At 49.6% G+C, this 20,807-nt stretch overlaps 1 protein-coding gene across 1 annotated transcript in view; it reads left to right on the top strand.

The window, feature by feature from the left end:
• Nucleotides 1-302: 302 nt before the first annotated feature.
• EEF1A2 (eukaryotic translation elongation factor 1 alpha 2) overlaps nt 303-20,807 on the top strand; it is a 42,319-nt gene continuing 21,814 nt past the window's right edge. Inside the window, exons 1-2 of the mRNA XM_082226234.1 lie at nt 303-462; nt 3,252-3,485. Coding sequence (XP_082082360.1) covers nt 3,342-3,485 — 144 coding nt within the window. The 5' untranslated portion in view covers nt 303-462; nt 3,252-3,341. The remainder of the gene's footprint in view (nt 463-3,251; nt 3,486-20,807) is intronic.

Genomic DNA, 20,807 nt, shown 5'->3' with positions numbered 1-20,807 from the left:
GAAAAAAACGTCACCAGATCAGAAGGAGCAATGGTAACGGGGATGAATCATAACAAACTGGAGGCGCGTCCTAACGCTGCTCCATATCACGCCCTGTTCCCGCATTTATTCCTCTCCATCCCTCTTTCTCCTCCTCCCTCCACCTTTTCCTTTCTCAATCTATCCATCCATCCTTCCACCTGCTGCATCCTCTCCTCCCTCCCCCGCAGCCTCTTCCCTCTCGTCCCTCCTCCTCCTTTTTCCTCCATCCATCACCCTCCGCCCTCTCCCTTCTCCGGCTCTCTGTACCGCAATGCTGTAGTGCGGAGGGGAGGGGGGAAGAGCAGCAGCAGCCGCCGGAGGAGGAGGAGGGGGGGGTGACTGCATTGCGCCGTCGCCGTCAATAGGTGGACCCCCTCCCGGGGAAATAAAGCCGCCCGAGCCGAAGCTGGCAGCCTCTGCTGTCTGAGACCACAGCTGCCGGTAAGAGCGTCTTGAAAGCTTGCTTTGCTGCCGAAGGACAGCGCACCATTATTTCCAAACCCCCCTCCTTCCATTTTTATTTATTTCTTTTTTGGGGGGGGGGATACCTTTGCAAAAATGGGGAGGGGGCTGGAACAGGTGCAGCGAGGAAAGTGTGGGCTGCAGCCTTTAAAAATAATAATACTGAAGCTGGGGGGGGGAATGTTGGTGCTTTGAACGTTTTGCAAAAAAAAGGGGGGGAAGGCTTATTTTTTTTGCAAAGGAAGAGCAATAATAACGGGCGTTTTATTTGTTTGGCGAGGCGACGATGGCTCTTTGCAAAACTGCGCTTTCCCACCCAACCCTTCCCCGTTGCAATCTCCCGTCTGGAATCGTCTCTTGTCTCTTATCTGTAACCCCCGTCCCCCCCGAAAAAAAAAAAAACCCGAAACCATTTCCACCCCTTCAAGTTGCGCAGGTGATATTGTGGAAGCGGGTCCGGGAGAGCGCGCGCGCGGGTTCCAGGGCGCGCGACCCCTAAGGCGGTTAAGCCGGCCAGGAGCATCCGCGACCCAAGCGGGCGTTCCGGCAGAACCGGCCTGTGGATCGGACTCCTGGGCGGGGGGGGGGATCGCTTTGCTGGGGTCCGGATCCTGTTTTCTGTCTTGCTTCCAAGCAGCTCTCTTAACTTGCACAGTCATTCCAACCCCCGCGCGCCCCCCTCCCGGCTTTATTGTCTTGTCTCGACACCCCCCTCCCTCCTACACACTTAAGGCCTTCTTCGCATTTAGAAATCGAACCCCCCTTTTTTTAAAGGTGGGGGCTTGGAGAGGGCGGTGCAAAAGCCCTCCCTGCGTCGCACCGGTTGACCTTGCCACCATATCCCTGGCCAGATTATACGATTTGCAAATAATCATGATAATAATTACCCTAGATTTTTTTGAAAATTAGGTGGGGTTTTTTTTTTGCTGGGGGGCGGGAATCAGCGAAAGGAAAAAGAGAGAGGGGGGGTTGCAGCAGGTTTGCATTGCTTTTCCCCAGAATTTATTTCGTTTCAGCTCTGCAGGGATTTGCGCGGCGTTTTTAGCTCCGCAGGGGATCTGAGATAGGTTGGGTCATTCGGTTTTAAAAATAACCCCTTGCAAAAGGCGGGTGGGGGGGGGATGATGTGGCTGAGAGCTGGCATGCCTTCCTAGCTGATCCAATCCCTCATGTGGGTGGCGTGTGACAAAAGAGTGGCAGGGACAACCTTTAGATACACCCCCTTCCCCCCCCCATCCCTCCCCATCGCAACCCAAAAGCTGGAGATGTATAGAATGATCCGTGCTCAGCTTGACAGAAATGAGCAGCAGAAAATGGCTGGGGGTTTTATGTTGCATGAACATAGATGCTTCTAGAACCAGATATGGTGGTTTATCCACTGAGATACATTTTGCAACTTGGGCGAGCCGAGGCTGTGCGATTTGCAGAGAGCCTGCTTGCAAAAAGAGTCCATATTCCCAAATTATAGCCCCTCCTCCTCCCTGTGCATTTGGGGCACATTTTGATACAGCGAGAGAGGCAGGTGGATTTCAACTCCCCCCCCAGCACAGGAGCAAGAGTGTCTGAAAATCAGGCTTTTATTTTATCTTTTATTTTGGAATGATGGAGCGCAGCTTTGTGTAAAGGTTTCGAAAACGGAAAACGCAGGCTTCTTGGCTTCTATCGACCTAAGATTTCCCGATCTGCCTCTGCTACATATTGGTGTTATGGGGGAAAGCTGAGCTCTCCCTCCCCTCCTCCCCCCCCTTACCGCTTGATCCTTCCACGCACAGCCAGATTCCAGTTTAGCCGCTCTAGGGAAGCACACCAAACAGCTATTTCTGGCTCTTTCCATTTGTGGGCACCATATTGTCCTTTCCGAAGATGAGCTTACTGGGAAATTTCCTGAGGTGGATCTGAATGCCCGTACAGAGGAAAACCTCTCTGCTTTCGTTACGATATCTTTATTGTCGTTGTCCCATACAGAACAATGAAATTGAAAAATCTACATAAGACATTCAAAAACCGCTAAAAATTCCGAAACCCCATTTTAAAATACAATATATTATAGAGACTCCTTACACTGCGTTTAAAATTGCATTTGGGTAGAATCTGTTTCTCAGGCTGCTAGTCTTGGTCTTTATAACCCCATACCTTCTTCCAGAAGGCAGAAGCTGAAAGAGATACCGTAATTTACGTCGCTTAGGAAAGCGTAGTCCATGGGATTAGGTGCAATGAAGGAGTTCTTGCAGTTATTATATACCTGGGGTGCATGGGAATGAAAGCACACTTTGTGCACAAGGGTGGCGGAACCAAACATCGCTTATTTGGGAAAGCGGTTTTTTGGAAAGGCAACCAGTTCTAAAAAAAGGCAATTTTGGGGCGAGAAGGAGATTGCGCAGGCATCTCTGGCTTGCAGCGCAACGGGGTTGCCGTTGGTGTCAGTGGGGTGGACCCAGAAGGAAAAAACACAAACAAAACAAAAAAAGGGTTCCTTTTCCCAGCTAGAGTCGGGGTGGATTTCTCCCATGGCAGACAGAAAATCCTCCTCCTGTCTGGCCTACATTCTGCCTGCTGTTTATCCAGCGAAAGATCTGATGGGCTAAAGCACAGGCTTAACTTTGCGACAGGAAACCCCAGACAAAGACGCAAACACACACACACACACACACACACAACCCGGGGCTGGAAAAGGCTCTGTGGCAGTTTCGTATTTGGCTGTTGTGTTGTGCTCCTGTTGCTCCTGGCGACACTCCTGATCTCCTCCTCTCTCACACTGTTCTTTGCAGCAGCCGCCTCGCCCGGTCACAGCCGCTGCTGAGCTCTCCATCCCTCCGCAAGCGCCGGCCTGCCGATCACAGATCCCGAGGAGAGGAAAGATGGGGAAGGAGAAGACCCATATCAACATTGTTGTCATAGGACATGTGGACTCCGGGAAATCCACCACCACCGGCCACCTCATCTACAAATGTGGGGGCATCGACAAAAGGACCATTGAGAAATTTGAGAAGGAAGCCGCGGAGGTAAGGCTCAAAAGGCACACATGCGTACAATTTGACCTTCAAGTTTGCCCTTCCTTTTCTCTCTCTCTGGAACTAGAGTACGAGATGGAATAGGAGCAGTCGTCGCCTGCCGCTTCCCACGTCTAGAAGAATATTTGCTATGTATTTTCTCCCGTGCTTTTTCATAGGTTCCTTTTCTGACTTCCACCACGATGCCACAATATATTTCCCTGGCCTGCCTCCCCTCGCAACTTTCCGATTCGTTATCCGAACAAGATAGGCCCAAACAGGGAAGGGGGTGACAATGGAAAGCCCCCGCAACAGTAAACCGCTTCCCCTCCCATCTTCCTTTGCCGTTGCTACCTGGCCACACCTGAACATGTAGCGCATTTGTGCTGGTGGCATTTCAGTTTGTGGTCCCAGGTTCCCTTTTCTCTGCGTGAGCAATGTTGGTTGGAAACCATGTTTGTTTGTTTTCTTCTGAGGCTAATGCTTGTGATAATGTGCTCTTTTGGCAAAACTGCCACCCCTGAATATATAATAATAATAATAGTAATAAACCTCAACTCTTAAATAATAATAATAACGAAGGGGAAAACTTTGCCTAGGAAACCTCAACTTTGCACCAAAAGCAGCAAAATTGTGAATTGTGCCGAATTGCAAAATTATTTTGCATAGTTTAATGTACATTTCTTTACTTTTTTATTATTCATTCTGTTTGAGGGAGGGGTATCAGGAAAAGAGCTGCGTAGGACTCTAAAGATCAGTTTCAAATCAGGTCCCTGCCCCAACTTTCAAACTTATTTTTTGCACCTATACAGACTAGGGGCTTTTTTTTTTTTTTTGCAAATGAAGCCATGAGATTCTGTACCCAGTGTCAGCCCAATCAAAGGCCAGAAGGTTTAAGTTTAGGTCTCTGCTGAAATGCAGAATCTTCCAATCACTGCTCTCCACCTACGCCCTGATTAACTTGCCCAATAACACAGGGCAGTACGTCAGCTCGGTGCTCAGTAGTATAGACCGTGTGCTTTGGGTTCAGAATCCCCTAATTTCAATCTCCGGTATCACCAGTTAAAAGGATGAAATGCACAAGGCCTCTACTACTACTGAGAGCCAGGGAGAAGCCTGCGAGATTGCTTTCCAATATAATTCCCCCCTTTCCTTTAGGTGACCAGTCAGACCCTGATCTCCAACAAAACGCTCATCTGTGGACACCTCCCTCCACCAGAATCTTGGGAACTGTAGTTTACCCATATAGAAAACTACAATTCCCAGCACCCTTAACAATCAGCAGATCTCCAACTCAGTTCTGGGGCAGTGACCTGTGTCTGCTTCCGCTCTCCCTGACCTGGAAATTCTGGCTGCCGTTACTTTAGCGAGAGTGGACTGTAGTTGCTCATTGGAGGGGGGGAATGCATTCTGCACATGCCCAGAGTTGCTGTTTTGCACGTTCCTGGTGTTGCCTGTTTACGGTTGCTGAGGGTGGTTTGGAGATCCTCCACAGAGTTATAGTTCCCAGAGTCATGTGCAGGCTACATTTCCCAGGATTCCTTGAGGGAAGCCATGGCTGTTAAAGGATGTTGTGGATGTGGTCAAGCAACTTAGGGACAAATCGCGCCGAATAAATACCTTGTCTGTTTAGATCAGTATTATCTAGGGCTTGAGGCAGGGGTTCTTTCCCTGCTCTGGCAGGATTTGAATCAGGGACCTTCTGTGTGAGAAGCCAGTGCTGTTCCACTGAGCTACAGCAATTCCCGGAAATATCTGGTCCCCATCTTTGTCTTAGGCTCAGCTGTCCTTTGAGGGCAAGAGGAGGCAGAGCCCGTTACAGTCTTTGGTAGCTGCGCCAAATAAATATAGGCCTGTATAGTCTGAATTAGGGCATAGCTACACTTCAGATTTAAGCCCAGATTTAAGCCCAGAGGACACCAGCTGTGCTGAAAATTCTCTAGCAGATCCTCAAAAAGTGGGGCAGATGTTACTTTGCCTAAGTCCTGCAAGATAACTGATCACTCCAGAGGGCTATCTTAACTTGGGTGAGCAGATGTGTTTCCTTCCTAAACTCATTTTCTAATGGTCCCCACTTGAGATTCTCCGGGGTGTGTGCGCGCAGAATGGTGGGGAGCCTTTCACAACATAACATCAGAACCAGCTCTAGTTCTTGTTGTTGACTGAATCTGTAGTTTGTTATTAGTTATTACCTTAATATCCGTCTTCCTGCCGCCCAATTTGCTCAACCCAGCTTATATGATCGTCCCTCACCTTCGTCTTCATAACACCCCTTTGAGGTAGGCAGTGAAGTTCATGACTGAGAGCCGAGTTGAACCCTGGTCTCCCAGGGTGCAACACTCTGAACCATTTCGCAAGGCTGGCTGTTTTCTGATACCCAAGAATTGAGGGTCTTAGCTGTCTAGTTACTTGGCCAGACTGGTATCCACTGCACTCTTTTCCCTGCTTTCCTAAAAAGCATACATTGGACCCAGGACAATGAGCCTAGGCCACCAGAAACCTCTCTTGCACAACCCTCAGATGGAGAGATGGCCGCTTCTTATAAACAAAGCATTCTCCTTGACTCGTTCCATTGCACACACCTTTTTCTCTCCCCTGACCCTCTTTATATTGCTTCGCTTAACATCCAGTCTTAAAAAACAGCTCTGGAAAAAAGCTTGTCTGGAACATCGGGACTCCCAACTTTGTCTTCATAAAGGAATCACAAATTGCTCTCTCCCAAGTTTTGAGTTCCCTTCCCAATGGACCAACATGGTTGCGTGATAATTCTCTAGTAGATGGTATGTTTAGGGTGCTTTTTGCTGAGTCAGCCCATTGGTCTACCTAGATCAGGATTGTCTACACACTGACTGACAGGTTTTGAGTCAGAATTCTGTTTTTGCAGCCCCGCCTGAAGAGGCTGGGAATTGAGTTCCCAATTCAGAATGGATACTCAGTAAACAGCCAGCATCGTAAAACCTCCCTGCTGACTTAAGTGCAAATCGTTGAGGACCGATGCTCAAGAAACAGGTTATGTGGATATGTTTGAGTTTCGCTGATTCCTTTATCACAGGACTCCTTTCGTTTTCTGCTGCCAAAATTAGTATCCTTTATCCATTGGCGATGTTCTGTAGCGTGAAGGAAGGGAGTCAGCGTTTGATCTGAGCCCACGGATAAATTGTGACGCCCGGGGCGTGTCATTTTAGCCTCAGTGATGCATCTTTAAAATGGGAGCGTCAGGTGAGGGGTTATAGGGGAGGGGAGATGAAATGAAGTGAAGGAAGAAGGAAATCCCCTTCTGAACCTTATCCACTTCTCTACCTACAGTCTCCCTCTCCCTTCTCCAGGAGGAGGGGGTCAGTGAGAGGGAACCCCTCCTCTGCCCTGTCCTTCCGTATCCCTATAGTAAGACAGACCACATGAGTGCATCCAAGCTGCTTGTGTGTCCTATTTATGGGCTTAAACCAGGAAAGATGGATGCCTGCTTCTCTTAATTCTCCCCACCCTCTGCCAGCTCATGCACCTGGAACAAACGCATATTCTTACTCTGTTTACCTGTTCCTCCGTCCCTTTCACCACTCTTCTGTTGCCTTTCCCAGTGTCAAGTTGAAATTGGAGCTGCTGCCAGCCTGTGTAGACAATATTGAGTCCGGTGGATCTTTGGTTTGAGTCAATATAAGACAGCTTCTTAGGAAGGGGGCTAGCTCAGCGGTAGAGCGTCTGCTCAGCATGCAGAAGGTCCAGAGGTTCAGTCCTTGGCCTCTCCAGATAAATGCGGGAAAGGGCTCCCGATCTGAAACTCTGGAGAGATGCTGCCTGCCAGGGTAGACAGTACTGAGATAGATGGATTAGGGGTCTGACTCCGACTAAACATCAGGAAGAGCTTTCTGACAGTAAGAGCTGTTCGACAGTAGAACGGTCTCCCTCAGGAGGCTGTGGACGCTCCTTGGAGGTTTTTAAGCAGAGGTTGAATGGACATCTGTCCTGGATGCTTTAGCTGAGTTTCCTGCATTGCTGGGGGATGGACTAGAGGACCCTTGGGTTCCCTTCCAACTCTACATTTCTGTTATTCTGTGACTCAGCATAATGCAGCTTCTTGCACTGCTAATACCTCTGTCCTCATACTTGGGAGAATGCCATGCCTGTTCGTAAAGGTAAAGGGACCCCTGACCATTAGGTTCAGTCGTGGCCGACTCTGGGGTTGTGCCGCTCATCTCGCTTTACTGGCTGAGGGAGCCGGCGTACAGCTTCCAGGTCAAGTGGCCAGCATGACTAAGCCGCTTCTGGTGAACCAGAGCAGCGCACAGAAACGCCGTTTACCTTCCCTATTTATCTACTTGCACTTTGAGGTGCTTTCGAACTGCTAGGTTGGCAGGAGCAGGGACTGAGCAACGGGAGCTCACCCCGTCACGGGGATTCGAACCGCCAACCTTCTGATCGGCAAGTGCTAGGCTCTGTGGTTTAACCCACAGCGCCACCCACGTCCCTTCCAACTCTACATTTCTGTTATTCTGTGACTCAGGATAACACAGCTTCTTTCCCTGCTAATACCTCTGTCCTCATACTTGGTAGAATGACATGCCTGTTCATAGTGCTATGTAAATAATCATAATGAATAACTCAGGTGAATCTCAGGTTTGGGCAGGGGGGCGCAGCGCATGGACTATCAGGGACACTGTCCTGGCCAAATTCCTATTGCTTGCTGGTTGCCAAAGTTCTTGCAAAAAAAATAGATAAACATTTCCCTCCGTGGACCGTCTTGCAAGGCCCCCTCCTTGAGCTCTTAGAGCAAGAGGATGCAGTGAAAATGGCAGCGCCTTGTTGGGGAACTTGCAACCCTTTAGATCCGTGATAGCCAAACTTGGCCTTCCAGCTGTTTTGGGACTACAATTCCCGTCAACCCTGACCACTGGTCCTGTTAGCTAGGGATGATGGGAGTTGTAGTCCCAAAACAGCTGGAGGGCCAACTTTGGCCATCACCACTTTAGATGTTGTTGGGACTACAACTCCCAGAAGCCCCAGGCAGCAAGGTGTGATGGGAGTTGTGGTCCCAACAACATCTGCATGGCTGCCTCATGAGTTCCTGACTATGCGCTCCTGTGCTATAAATTTACAGTTCTTTGGTAGATCGTGGGGGCTTCTAGCAAGGTTATTGTAAGGCCAGTCAGAGTTAGAACTATAAATTGCCTGCTGGGTTACCTGAGCTGTATGGGCAAGAGATCGGGATCCCCAAAGGGATTTGCAAGGTGTTTGTCTGTGGGGCAGGGACTGGTGGAAAAGAGGGCACTTTTTGCCCTGATTCTCACCTGGGTGGTGAGGGTACTGCAGGAAGCTCATTCCCTGTTCCTCCCAGACACCCCCTTCCCATCTATTTCCTACCTTTGCAGGTAACAAATAGGGAGGCGACCATCAAAACAAAGCAGATCATTAATCTCTGATTGCACCGTGCGAGAACGGAGCTTGATGGTGGGCTGTAAATTCAACAAAATTCAGCTGTGTTTTCTCTTCTTTGTTACAACAACTTAGCAAGTTTTCAGCCCTTAAGACAGGCATTGAAATAATCTATGCACTGCAAAGATCTTAGCGGTTTGACGGAGTGGATTGAGACATCTTTTAGAGCTCAGGGACCAATGTCCCTGTTCCTTCCTAGAAGCAGAATAAATTATGCAGAATAGGCCAGCGTGTGGAAAGTCCAGCACTCTGCATATTTTAAGTGGATCATAGAATACTTTTCCCGTGTTGGTGCATGGTTATTTAATTATCCATGTATTTTGGAAGCGGAATGACAACATATTTATGAACAGGCCTTGTTTCTTTTCTTGCTGCTTTTGCAATGGCTAGTTTTGCACCAAAGAGGCCAGAAAAATTCCTCTTTAGGAAAGAGCGACGCCATTTCACGACGACGCCTGTTACTGCCCACAGCCGCATATCCTGACTCCTTATATAAGAACCAAGAGAGGGATCACAGTGAATTCTCTTTTAATGGCACCTTCTTGACTGTTCCCTCAAATATACTGGGCATATTATTTCCAAGGGCAGATTCCTTAAGGTCGATGGGCCCATAGATCATTTGCAAATTGCCTTTTGTCCCTGAACCATTGGGACCAAAGGGCTTAAAAATGCACAAGTGTCAAAAAGCACTGCGGCTTTCCTGACTCGCTTTCACCTTCCCAAGCACTGAGAATAGTATCCTAAGCTATTGTTCCATTTTGTGTGTGTTTCTTTCATCACCCATCCCATTGCTGCATTCTCAGTGCACCCACCATGGTTGTTTACATCCACGTCAAGCTCCCTCTCTGTTTAACTATTCCAACTTTTTCGTACGGTGCTTTCATGCTTATTCGATACAATCCCTTTATCATACCTGTGGGGTTCTGATATGTCTGGCAACCTAATAAGGGCAGGGACAATTGGTTCATGATTATCTCAAGCCTTTCTGTGTATGGGTGTGTGTGGATATCCTCTCACCTATGGCACATTCTTCTTTTGGGGATGCTTCAAAGTAGATTTGAGCATCTTTTGGAAACATTTTAAGAGTTCCCATTTGGGCTGGTTTTATTGGCTCCCACCCCAGGGATGTGGGTGGCGCTGTGGGTTAAACCACAGAGCCTAGGACTTGCTGATCAGAAGGTCGGCGGTACGAATCCCCGCAACGAGGTGAGCTCTCATTATTCGGTCCCAGCTCCTGCCAGTGTGGTGTAGTGGTTAAGAGCGGTAGACTCATAATCTGGTGACCCAGGTTTGCATCTCCGGTCCTCCACATGCAGCTGCTGGGTGACCTTGGGCCAGTCACACTTCTTTGAAGTCTCTCAGCCCCACTCACCTCACAGAGTGTTTGTTGTGGGGGAGGAAGGGAAGGAGAATGTTAGCCGCTTTGAGACTCCTTCGGGTAGTGATAAAGCGGGATATCAAATCCAAACTCTTCTTCTTCTGCCAACCTAGCAGTTCGAAAGCACCTCAAAGTACAAGTAGATAAATAGGCGCCACTCTGGCGGGAAGTGCGCTGCTGTGGTTCACCAGAAGAGGCTTAGTCATGCTGGCCACATGACCTGGAAGCTGTACGCCGGCTCCCTCGGCAAGTAAAGCGAGATGAGCACCGCAACCCCAGAGTCAGCCACAACTGGACCTAATGGTCAGGGGTCCCTTTACCTTTACCCCAGTTAAACTATTTGAGGGGCGAAGGTTTCAATTCAGTTTTTTTGCCAGCTGATAATTTTAAAAAACCGAACGGGATTTCTCTCACATGAAATATTAGTTGTCCAAATACAGTGGTGCCCCGCAAGACGAATGCCTCGCAAGACAAAAAACTCGCTGGACGAAAGGGTTTTTCGGTTTTGCGTTGCTTCGCTAGACGAATTTCCCTATGGGCTTGCTTCGCAAGACGAAAATGTCTTGCGCTTTTTTCTTAAAGCCGCTTGAAGAGGCGCAGTTGCGACAGACCGTGCTTCGCAAGACGAAAAACATCGCAAGACGAAAAGACTCGCGGAACGAATTATTTTCGTCTTGCGAGGCACCACTGTAAAGAGAGGTCAGGATTTATGTTTTAATTAATAGAACAGATAAACTATGAGAATATCTTCACGGGCAGACAAGATGATTTTGCACCGAGTAGATGTCTCTGACTTCCTTTTTGCCACGAGGTTTAAACGTGCCATCATGAGGTCTAGATACTTAAAAATACAAAAATGGAAGCCGGAGCTTTGAAAACACATTAGATGTGGTCGCCTCGCCATTCCTGCAAACAGTCGTCTGCCCCCCATCGATATCTGAGCAAACAGCTCTACTTAGACCCTGCAGCTTTGCAAGAGATCTGTACCAGCTGCCGAGATGCAGCGAGGTCTGGTATCTTCTAAAATAAGCTGCTGTTTCTTTGAATCAGCCAGGCAAGCCTTGTGGCACCTTCGCTGGCACGGCAGAAATATGCAGAGGGACGTGAAACTGCTATTAATAGCCAATTGACTCTGTGCTGTCAGCCTCCATTTTCTGATGCAAGGCAGTGTGTGGCGAGGGTATTCCTTTCCATGCGATTGCTTTGGTAGGAAATGGAGTCTGGCTCTAGTAAGATTTTTCAAAGGTGCTGCTTAAAACTGGGGTATTGTTTTGTTTTAAAGAGCTAACGTAATGGAAGAGGGTCCTGGCTTATGGAACAAAAGATAGTAGCAGTTCAGAAGGCTTTCTCTCTCTTAAAAAAATGAAACCCATCCTTTGTGGCCTTAAACAATATGACTTTTCCTTCTGCCCAGCCAATTCGAGATGTATTGAGTTCTGCAACAGAGCCGTTACTGTGCTAGGCTAGAAAATACGCCCTTTTTCTTCCTCTTTTGGCCCACGATCTCTGCGGGTAATCGAATATAGGCAGATGAAAAGAGGAGCAAAGGCATTTTGCTAAATAGAGGCTTGTCACACACTCATAACATGATGCAGCAAGTTTCGGCGCAGTCCATTTTTTTCAGCCGGAATGTACCAATTTTGACGGCTGCGGGAGCCGGATGGGCTGATTAGTCAACCTGATAAATCGTCGTTGTCATTGGGTTGTACAGGGTGGGATGAGGGTCATGGTGCTTCTCTGGAAGGGAAACCCTTGTTAATTGCAGGTCAGGATCTGTCCTTCTCTACCCACCTGTCACACTGGGTCTGCTAAATGCAAGTAACAGATTAATTCCAGCAACTCACTGAGCAAAAGTATTTATTTATTTATTTATTTATTAATTACGGGTGCTATGTATTCAGAATCAAGGTTGCACTCCCAGCCCAATAATGTTGGTTTATTCTGGTTTGATTCTTCAAGGTTCAGTTAATTGCTCTGGCAATTGGGTTGTTGTCGTTGTTTATGTAATAAAATTATTAATGACCTTGTGATATTGAAGTCCACTTTGTGGCTTTCTGGTCCAGATAGTTAAACAGGTGTAGGGTTGTGTGTTGTGCTGCAGAGGGCTGAAAATAATAATTTATGGAAAATATGCAAATGTGTGTGTGATGGGATGATTAGCTGCTTGTGCTTAAAATTTTGCTCCCTCAGAGTTTGTGCGGCTCCACAAACCTCTGTGTGTGACAGAGCTCCTCAGACATGTCTGCTCTAGTCACTCGTAGAGTCTGACAGTGGCTGTCTGCGGAAGCGCTTCCAGCAAAGAAGCTCCTTAACGGAAACGCGTCTCCTGGACTCACGACGTGGCAGCTTCCGGCGAAGTATGGGTCTCCCTACGGTTGCTTCTGACACCTCCCCGCTGTTTTCGCTGGACGTGTCTCTCACCCCTTCCTCTCCCCTGCTGTTTCCTGCCTGGGCTGCTGCGTCTCTCTCAGCATTACTGAGATCCTCCTCCAGAGACCCCTCGCTTCCCCTGCTGGTCCCTGCTTTAGCTGCTGACTCTCTCCCAGCCTCTGGGAGCCCTACCACCTCCCTTTCCTCTGATGTCAGTTCCCTGACATCCACCTCCCCTCCAGGGCCCCCTTCCCCCCCGCCCCTACTCTCTCCTTTGGGCGGTGAGGAGCTAAAACCCCGAAAAGAATCCTCTTCATCTTCAGACGTCTCGAACATTTCCCTCCATCGGTCTTCGTTCCGGCTCGCTGAATCCTCCTCTGCCTCGGAATCAGAGAACCCCTCCAACTCTTCTTCTTCGTCGGTGGTGGCAAAGTATTCCCTCCGGAACCTCGCCACTGGCTGAGGTTTACGAGGGAATCTCTGATGAAAAGTTTCTATCAAAACCTCGTCATCTACATCCTCTGCCATGACCCAGGTGTTTTCCGACTCCGGCTCCCCTTCCCACATTACCAAATACTCTACTTGATCTCCCTTCCACCTGGAATCGAGAATCTCCGCTACATGGTAGCTGTGTTCCTTTTCCTCCATAGCTGCTCCCCTATTGACCCTCCCTTCTCTGTCCCCTTTATACGGTGACAGCAACGACCTGTGGAACACTGGGTGCAGCTTCATGTGGTTCGGTAACCGGAGTCTGAAAGCCACTGGGTTGACCTGCTGCGTGACTTCAAATGGGCCCAGCCTTTTGGGTCTTAACTTCTTACAACCCCCTTTGAATGGTAACCCTTGGGTAGACAGCCACACCTGGTCCCCCACCCTAATGCTTTCACCTTCCCTTCTGTTTTTGTCTGCCTGCCTCTTATATTCCTCCTTAGCCCTGTTTAAATTAAGTTGGAGCTGGCGATGGATCGCTTCCATTTCTTCAACGAACTGTTCTGCAGCTGGAACGCTCCAGTTCTCCCCTTTCCACCCTGGGAAGGCTCGGGGATGGCACCCGTGATTAGCCAAAAAGGGGCTCATCCCCGTGGACACGTTCTCTGCATTGTTGTAGGCAAATTCTGCCAACGCCAGCTTCTCCACCCAATCATTCTCTCTGTCATTCACATAACACCTCAAATATTGCTGGAGGACACCATTAGCTCTTTCCGCCTGCCCGTTGGTTTCTGGATGACGGGCCGTTGAGAAATTAACCTCTACATGCAGTAAGCTCATGAGCTTCCTCCAGAACCTGGAAGTAAATTGTTTCCCTCGGTCAGAAACCACCCTCAAGGGGGCGCCATGCAGCCTAAACACATTTTCTACAGACAATTTAGCGGTTTCTTCTGCTGTGACCGCATGTGAGCAGGCTATAAAGTGGGCCATCTTGGTTAACAGGTCTACCACAACCATGATGGCTGTTTTCCCTCTAGACCTTGGCAGATCAGTCATGAAATCTATTGCCACTGCTTCCCATGGTCTTTCAGGCGTGGGTAGTGGTTCTAATAAACCTGCCGGTGCCCGCCTCTCCCCCTTGGCTCGTTGGCATTGGTCACACCCTCTCACATACTCCCGCACATCTTCCCTGACCTTGGGCCACCAGAATTCCCTGGTAACCAGCCACATGGTTTTGTGTTGCCCAAAATGCCCTGCTGTGGGGCTATCGTGCAGTTGCTTGAGTACCTTTTCCCTCAATTCCCCTTCAGGTATATATAACGCTCCCTTGTAATACAACGCCCCGTTTCTCTCCTCAAAACCCCCGGGTTTGTCTCCCTCCCTCCTGAGACCCCTGAGTTTGTCCTGGGCGTATTCATCCTGCACCGTTCCCTCTACCAGTTCCCTTTGCCCCACCAATGCCGCCCCACACACCCAGCGGTTCTCTGGAATGACATGGGTCTCTTCGGGTGCTCCCTCCCCCTCCAAATATTCAGGTTTGCGTGAGAGAGCGTCCGCCCTAACGTTCTCTGGGCCTGGCACGTAACAAATCTCAAAGTTAAATTTGGAGAACTCCTGGGCCCATCTCAACTGCCGTTGGTTGAGCACTCGCGCAGTTCTCCAATACTCTAGATTCTTATGGTCCGTGCACACTTGCACCTTATGTTGTGCACCAATTAGCAGGTGCCTCCATCTCCGGAAAGCCTCATGAATAGCAAGAAGTTCCCGGTCGTACACCGTGTAGTTCCTCTCGGATTTGTTCAGCTTTCGCGAAAAGAAGGCACACGGTCGCCACTCTGACTCCTCCTTCCCCGGCTGCAGAAGAAGCACCGCCCCTATGGCTCTGTCAGATGCGTCTGTTTCGACCCTCAGCTTTTTTTGTAAATCCACATGCAGAAGTTGTTCTTCAGAGGCGAAGGCCCTTTTCAGTTCCTCAAACGCTCGCTCCGCCTCCGCCGTCCAAACAAACTTCTTTTTACTGCTGAGACAGTCCGTAATGGGCGCCGTCAGGTGGGCGAAGTTCCGGATGAACTTACGATAAAAGTTTCCAAACCCTAGGAACCTCTGCACATCCTTCTTGGTTTTGGGTGTTTTCCATTCCAGCACTGCTTGAACCTTGCCGGGATCCATGGCCAACCCCTTGTCTGACAGGCGGTACCCCAGGAATTCCACCTCCTTGGTATGAAACTGACACTTCTCCAGTTTCACCCACAGCCTGTTGGCTTGCAGCCTGCTCAACACTTCTCTGACGTCTCTCACATGTTGCTCCTCATTCTCCGAATACACCAACACATCATCTAGGAAGGCCACGCAATTCTTGTAGAGCAAAGGCCCCAGTACGTGGTTCATGAACGATTGAAAACACGTGGAGCCTGCTTGTAATCCAAAAGGCATCACGAGATATTCAAATGCCCCCAAAGGGGTGAACATGGTGGTTTTCCATTCATCCCCTTTCCTTATACGTATCAGGTTGTACGCCCCCCTTAGGTCCAGCTTTGTAAAAATCTTTCCCTTCCGCACCCTGGTCAAAATATCATCAATCCTGGGCATAGGGAAAGCCGCCGGTTCTGTCACTGCATTTAACCGCCTGAAATCACATACAAGTCTCGGCTTGTCCGTGTGCTTTTTATCCACAAAAAACACTGGGCTACCCCCCGCTGCCTTGGACTCTCTGATGAAGCCTCTCTTCAGGTTCTTGTCAATGAACTCTCGCAACTCCTGCATTTCCCTGTCTGACATGGCATACAACTTGCCTACAGGAAGCTGTGCTCCAGGGAGTAAATTGATCTGGCAATCAAAGGGCCTATGCGGGGGTAGTTGGTCAGCTTCCTTCTCGCTGAACACGTCGCTGAGATCTGCATACTGTGGTGGTACCTTCACCTTCTCCATTACTTCAGTCCCTGCTAGGGTGGCTTGGGCCCCTGCTGAACCCTTTTCCCCCTTGCAGTGTTCTAAGCAATGTGCTGAACCGAAGGAAACCACTCTTTGATGCCAGCCCACCAGCGGATCATGTAGGGCTAGCCAGCTCATTCCCAAAATAATGGGAGCGCCTCCCAAGGTGGCCACATTAAACGCTATCAGTTCTGTGTGCCTTGCCACCCTCATTATCATTGGGACGGTCTGCAAGCTGACTTCCCCTCCCAACAGCTCCCTGCCATCGATCGTGGTCACCTGCAGGGGGTTGCTTAAAGGGATCGTCTGTATCTGGTGTTCAGCAGCAAACTCCTTGCTCATAAAATTGCAGGAGCTGCCTGAGTCCAACAGCGCCTTTATTTTTAGGGGGTGTCCATTTTGCAGCTCTAGCGACACTTCAATCACTAGAGCAGGTTGAGGAGCTTCTGGCACGGGCACTTTCACTGCTCTTTGGCCTGGCTGCAGTGCCCCGACTGTGGCAACCAGGCGTTGGCTTTTACCTGCTCCGTTTCTCCCTGCTCTCCTCCCTCAACAGCCCCCACCATCCCTTGCCATTCCTTCCTCTGGGGGCAGACTCTGGCAAAGTGGCCTGGCTGTTGGCAGAGATAGCATTTCCGGGCCCCCTTTCCCTCCTTCTTAGCCCCCTCACTGGGCTTTGAAACTGCGCGCGCGCGGGCTGTTCCGATTTCCATCGGCTCTGCCGGCGGGAAAGCTGGCTCAGGAATGTCTGGAATGCGGAACTCCTTCCAACGTTCCCCTCTCCCTTCCCGCCTCTCCAAGGCTCTTGCCTCCTGGCGCGCTCCTATGGTCAGCGCAGATTTGGTCAGCTGATCCATAGACACCGCCCTGGGGCTCCGGGACAGTTCGTCTTTCACAGCCGAAGAAAGACCTTCTTCAAATAGCATCTGAATGGGTGCCGCCGATAAATCCCACCCCAATCTGTGAATCAGCATGGTAAACTCAGTCCAGTACTCACGGACAGATCGGCTTCCCTGCTTGCAAGCCATTAGCTGTCTGCGCACCACCCCCTCCTCAATATCGCTGGAAAACATGATATCCATTGCACGAAAGAACTTCATAGTGTCCTTTAGGATGTCATTGTGCGTTGCCATCAGGGGTCGAACCCAGTCCCGCGCCCCCTTCTCAAGATGCCCAATTACGAAAGCAACTCGCGATTCCTCATCAGGGAACTCATCAAACTGCACATTAAGGGCATATTGCATCTCTGTCCTAAAGGCATGGTAATCCTTGGGGTCCCCCCCAAACTTCTGCACCAATCCTGGTACCTTTCTGGGGAACTGCGTGGTTCTCCCCTTCTTGTCTGCATCCTGAGCCCTTCTCTCCTCGAGCCTCGCCGTCTGCAGCGCAAGTTGGACCTCCAATGCTCGGTATCTTTCTTCCAAGCTTGGACCAGCTCCACCCCCTGCTCCTCCGGCTCCGGCTCCGGCTGGGTCGCTCATGATGCTTTCTCCTGCACAGGCAGCGTACAGAGACTGTCAGACTGCTGTGATGGGATGATTAGCTGCTTGTGCGTAAAATTGTGATCCCTCAGAGTTTGTGCGGCTCCACAAACCTCTGTGTGTGACAGAGCTCCTCAGACATGTCTGCTCTAGTCACTAGTAGAGTCTGACAGTGGCTGCCTGCGGAAGCGCTTCCAGCAAAGAAGCTCCTTAACGGAAACGCGTCTCCTGGACTCACGACGTGGCAGCTTCCGGCGAAGCATGGGTCTCCCTACGGTTGCTTCTGACACCTCCCCGCTGTTTTCGCTGGACGTGTCTCTCACCCCTCCCTCTCCCCTGCTAGTTCCTGCCTTGGCTGCTGCGTCTCTCTCAGCATTCCTGAGATCCTCCTCCAGAGACCCCTCTCTCCCCCTGCTGGTCCCTGCTTTAGCTGCTGACTCTCTCCCAGCCTCTGGGAGCCCTACCACCTCCCTTTCCTCTGATGTCAGTTCCCTGACAGTGTGCAAATCATTTTCAGTGCATATGGTTCATCCTGGTTCCTGAGCACTGCTTGGGGCGCAGAATTTTTAGAAGATATATAAACTGCAGGATCAAATTGCTCTCCAAGCACTGTAGAAATGAAACCCTACAGAACATATAGAGAGTTGGAATATAGGGACGTTTTGGTGGGGAGAATGGAAGGAAACATGGCGTTATGGCCTAACTGCAGCAGGAAAACTGGGCAGGTTATTCCTCAAAGGTGACAGGCATCCGATTTAGGAGAACAACGCAAGTTTTATTAATTAATCGGATATGGTGTGATGCCTGTCGCAGGGACTCCTATCACGGCTACAGAATAACTCCACCTCCAGCTTCTTTCCTCCACTGGAGGTTTTTAAGCAGAGGTTAGATGACCATCTGTCATGGATGCTTTAGCTGAGTTTCCTGCACTGAAGGGGGTTGGGCTACAAGACCTTTGGGGGTCTCAACTCTACAATTCTATGATTCTATAGCTCCTAACAGGCACATTATGCTCCCTGGGGACAGCCTCGGAGGTAGTGTGAGACCTCTACTTAACATTTTGTGTTGCAGTATATTTATCAAGGATTTAAGACTTAAGGCTTGCTGAGATATATCAGACTGAGTCAGATAAGTACTGGAGATGCAAAGAAGTTGAGGGAACGTACTTTCACAAGTGTTGGATTTGTAAAAGGGTAAAAGAGTATTGGGAAATGATACATAATTAATAATAATAATAATAATAATAATAATAATAATAATATTTATTATATATACCCCGCCCATCTGGCTGGGTTTCCCCAGCCACTCTAGGCGGCTTCCAACAGAATATTAAAATACAGTAGTCTCTTAAACATTAAAAGCTTCCCTAAACAGGGCTGCCTTCAGATGTCTTCTAAAAGTCTGGTAGTTGTTTTTCTCTTTGACATCTGGTGGGAGGGCGTTCCACAGGGCAGGTGCCACTACCGAGAAGGCCCTCTGCCAGGTTCCCTGTAACCTCACTTCTCGCAGGGAGGGAAGCGCCAGAAGGCCCTCGGCGTTGGACCTCAGTGTCCGGGCTGAACAATGGGGGTGGAGACGCTCCTTCAGGTATACTGGACCGAGGCTGTTTATTGAAAAAAAATGTTCAAAAGTACTTTCCCAAAAGAAACAGAGTCCTTTTTGTTGGGGATAATTCAGACGGAAATTCCCAGGTGTCATAAAAGTTTATTTATGTATGCTACTACTGCGGCCTGTGTTTCGTTAGCCCAAAAATGGAAAATGAGTGAGGTCCCAACCAAAAAAGAATGGCAACTTAAGCTGACAGAATATGCACAGCTTGTAGACTTAACATATAGAACAAGAAGAACATACGTTTAGAGAAGATTGGAAAACGTTTATTGAATATATGGGGGAAAACAGTGTACACCTGAAAACGTTGGCAATATTAAGATAAATTCAGCAGTGTAACTAAGTTTTGATGGATGCAGTAATGGAATAATGAATGGTTTAGTTTTTGTAAAATATGCAGGGATTTATGATAAACAAAATGAACCATGGAAAGAGAAGAAGGGAAGTCATTGATATTTTAAGGAAGTTTAAATGAGTATTTTAGATTGTAAAAGAGAAAATTTAGTTTGCCTGCCCATGAGATAGAGGGCTGTCCTCTGCATTGCAGGGCACATGGGAACCCTAACCCGGCCTTTGACCCTGGGTGGTTACTGCTGGGGACCCTGTAGGTCGTCTCTCATCATGAACTGATCCTGCTGGCGAAAGCACTTGACAACATTCCCAGGTTGTTGGTTCAAAGGTTGGAAGAGGTTTCAGCAGCTTAGCAGCCAGAGATCGGAAAAGCATTACAGGAAATGTCCTGTAGGCACCACACGGGCTTCCCTTAGGCATCTGGATGGCCACTGCCAGAAGAGGGTGATAGACTAGGTCAGTGTTTCCCAACCGGTGTTCCGCGGCACACTAGTGTGCCGTGAGACACCGGCTGGTGTGCCGTGGGAGGGAGGCGGGCGAGTCGGGCGGCGAGAGGCGGCGGCGGCGAGGATCCGCGTCGAGCCGGGGGCGGCTCCGCGGTGGTGGTGCCGAGCGGCGGGGCAGCGCGCGCAAAAGGGAGGAGCGCGAGACAGCGGAGGAGGAGGAGGCCGGCATGTCCGGGCAGCAGCAGCAACAGCAGCAGCAGCAGCAACTCCCGGCGACGGCTCCTCCTCCGCCCGCTATCGCTGCCACCACCACAACAGCCGCCGCCGCCTCAGCTGCCGCCGTCCCTCAGTCCCTCGCTCTGCTGCCTCCTCCCACCCCGGCAAGGGGAAGGGAAAAAACGTTCACTTTTGTGCGTCCCTCCCGGCGTGACGCTGCGCGCTGACGTCACGGGGCGGGGCTTTAATGGTGGTGTGCCGCGAGATTTTTTTCCGGTAAACAGGTGTGCCGTTGCCCAAAAACGTTTGGGAAACACTGGACTAGGTCCCTCCATCTTTTCTTAAGCTCTTAAGCACCGCTGTTATTTCTAGAAAAATGGGAACTCTTCATGAACGCCTCCCTTGCTATCCTAGAATGGCAGTGGCGCAAAGGTGCTCAAAATGCGTTCCCTGTCCCTCCCTAATTGTGGTGCTTGAAAAACCCCGCCATAACCGCTGCCTAGGCCCATGGACCAATTTGGGAAGCTTGCTCTCTCTCAGTTTTCAAACTTAATCCGTTCCAAGGACCAATGGGCTGGCTGCAAAGTCTTGGGGGGGGGGAGGGGAGAAAAACACAGCTGGGAAGATTCCAAAACCGGAGCAGTTACCGTATTTTTTGCTCCATAAGGCGCACTGGACCATAAGGCGCACCTAG

This window comes from Podarcis vaucheri (assembly GCF_965113315.1).
Source record: "Podarcis vaucheri genome assembly, chromosome: 6".
Classification (NCBI taxonomy): Eukaryota; Metazoa; Chordata; class Lepidosauria; order Squamata; family Lacertidae; genus Podarcis; species Podarcis vaucheri.
The sequence above is the reverse complement of the archived record's forward strand: the minus strand, read 5'-3'. Positions and strand labels throughout refer to the sequence as shown.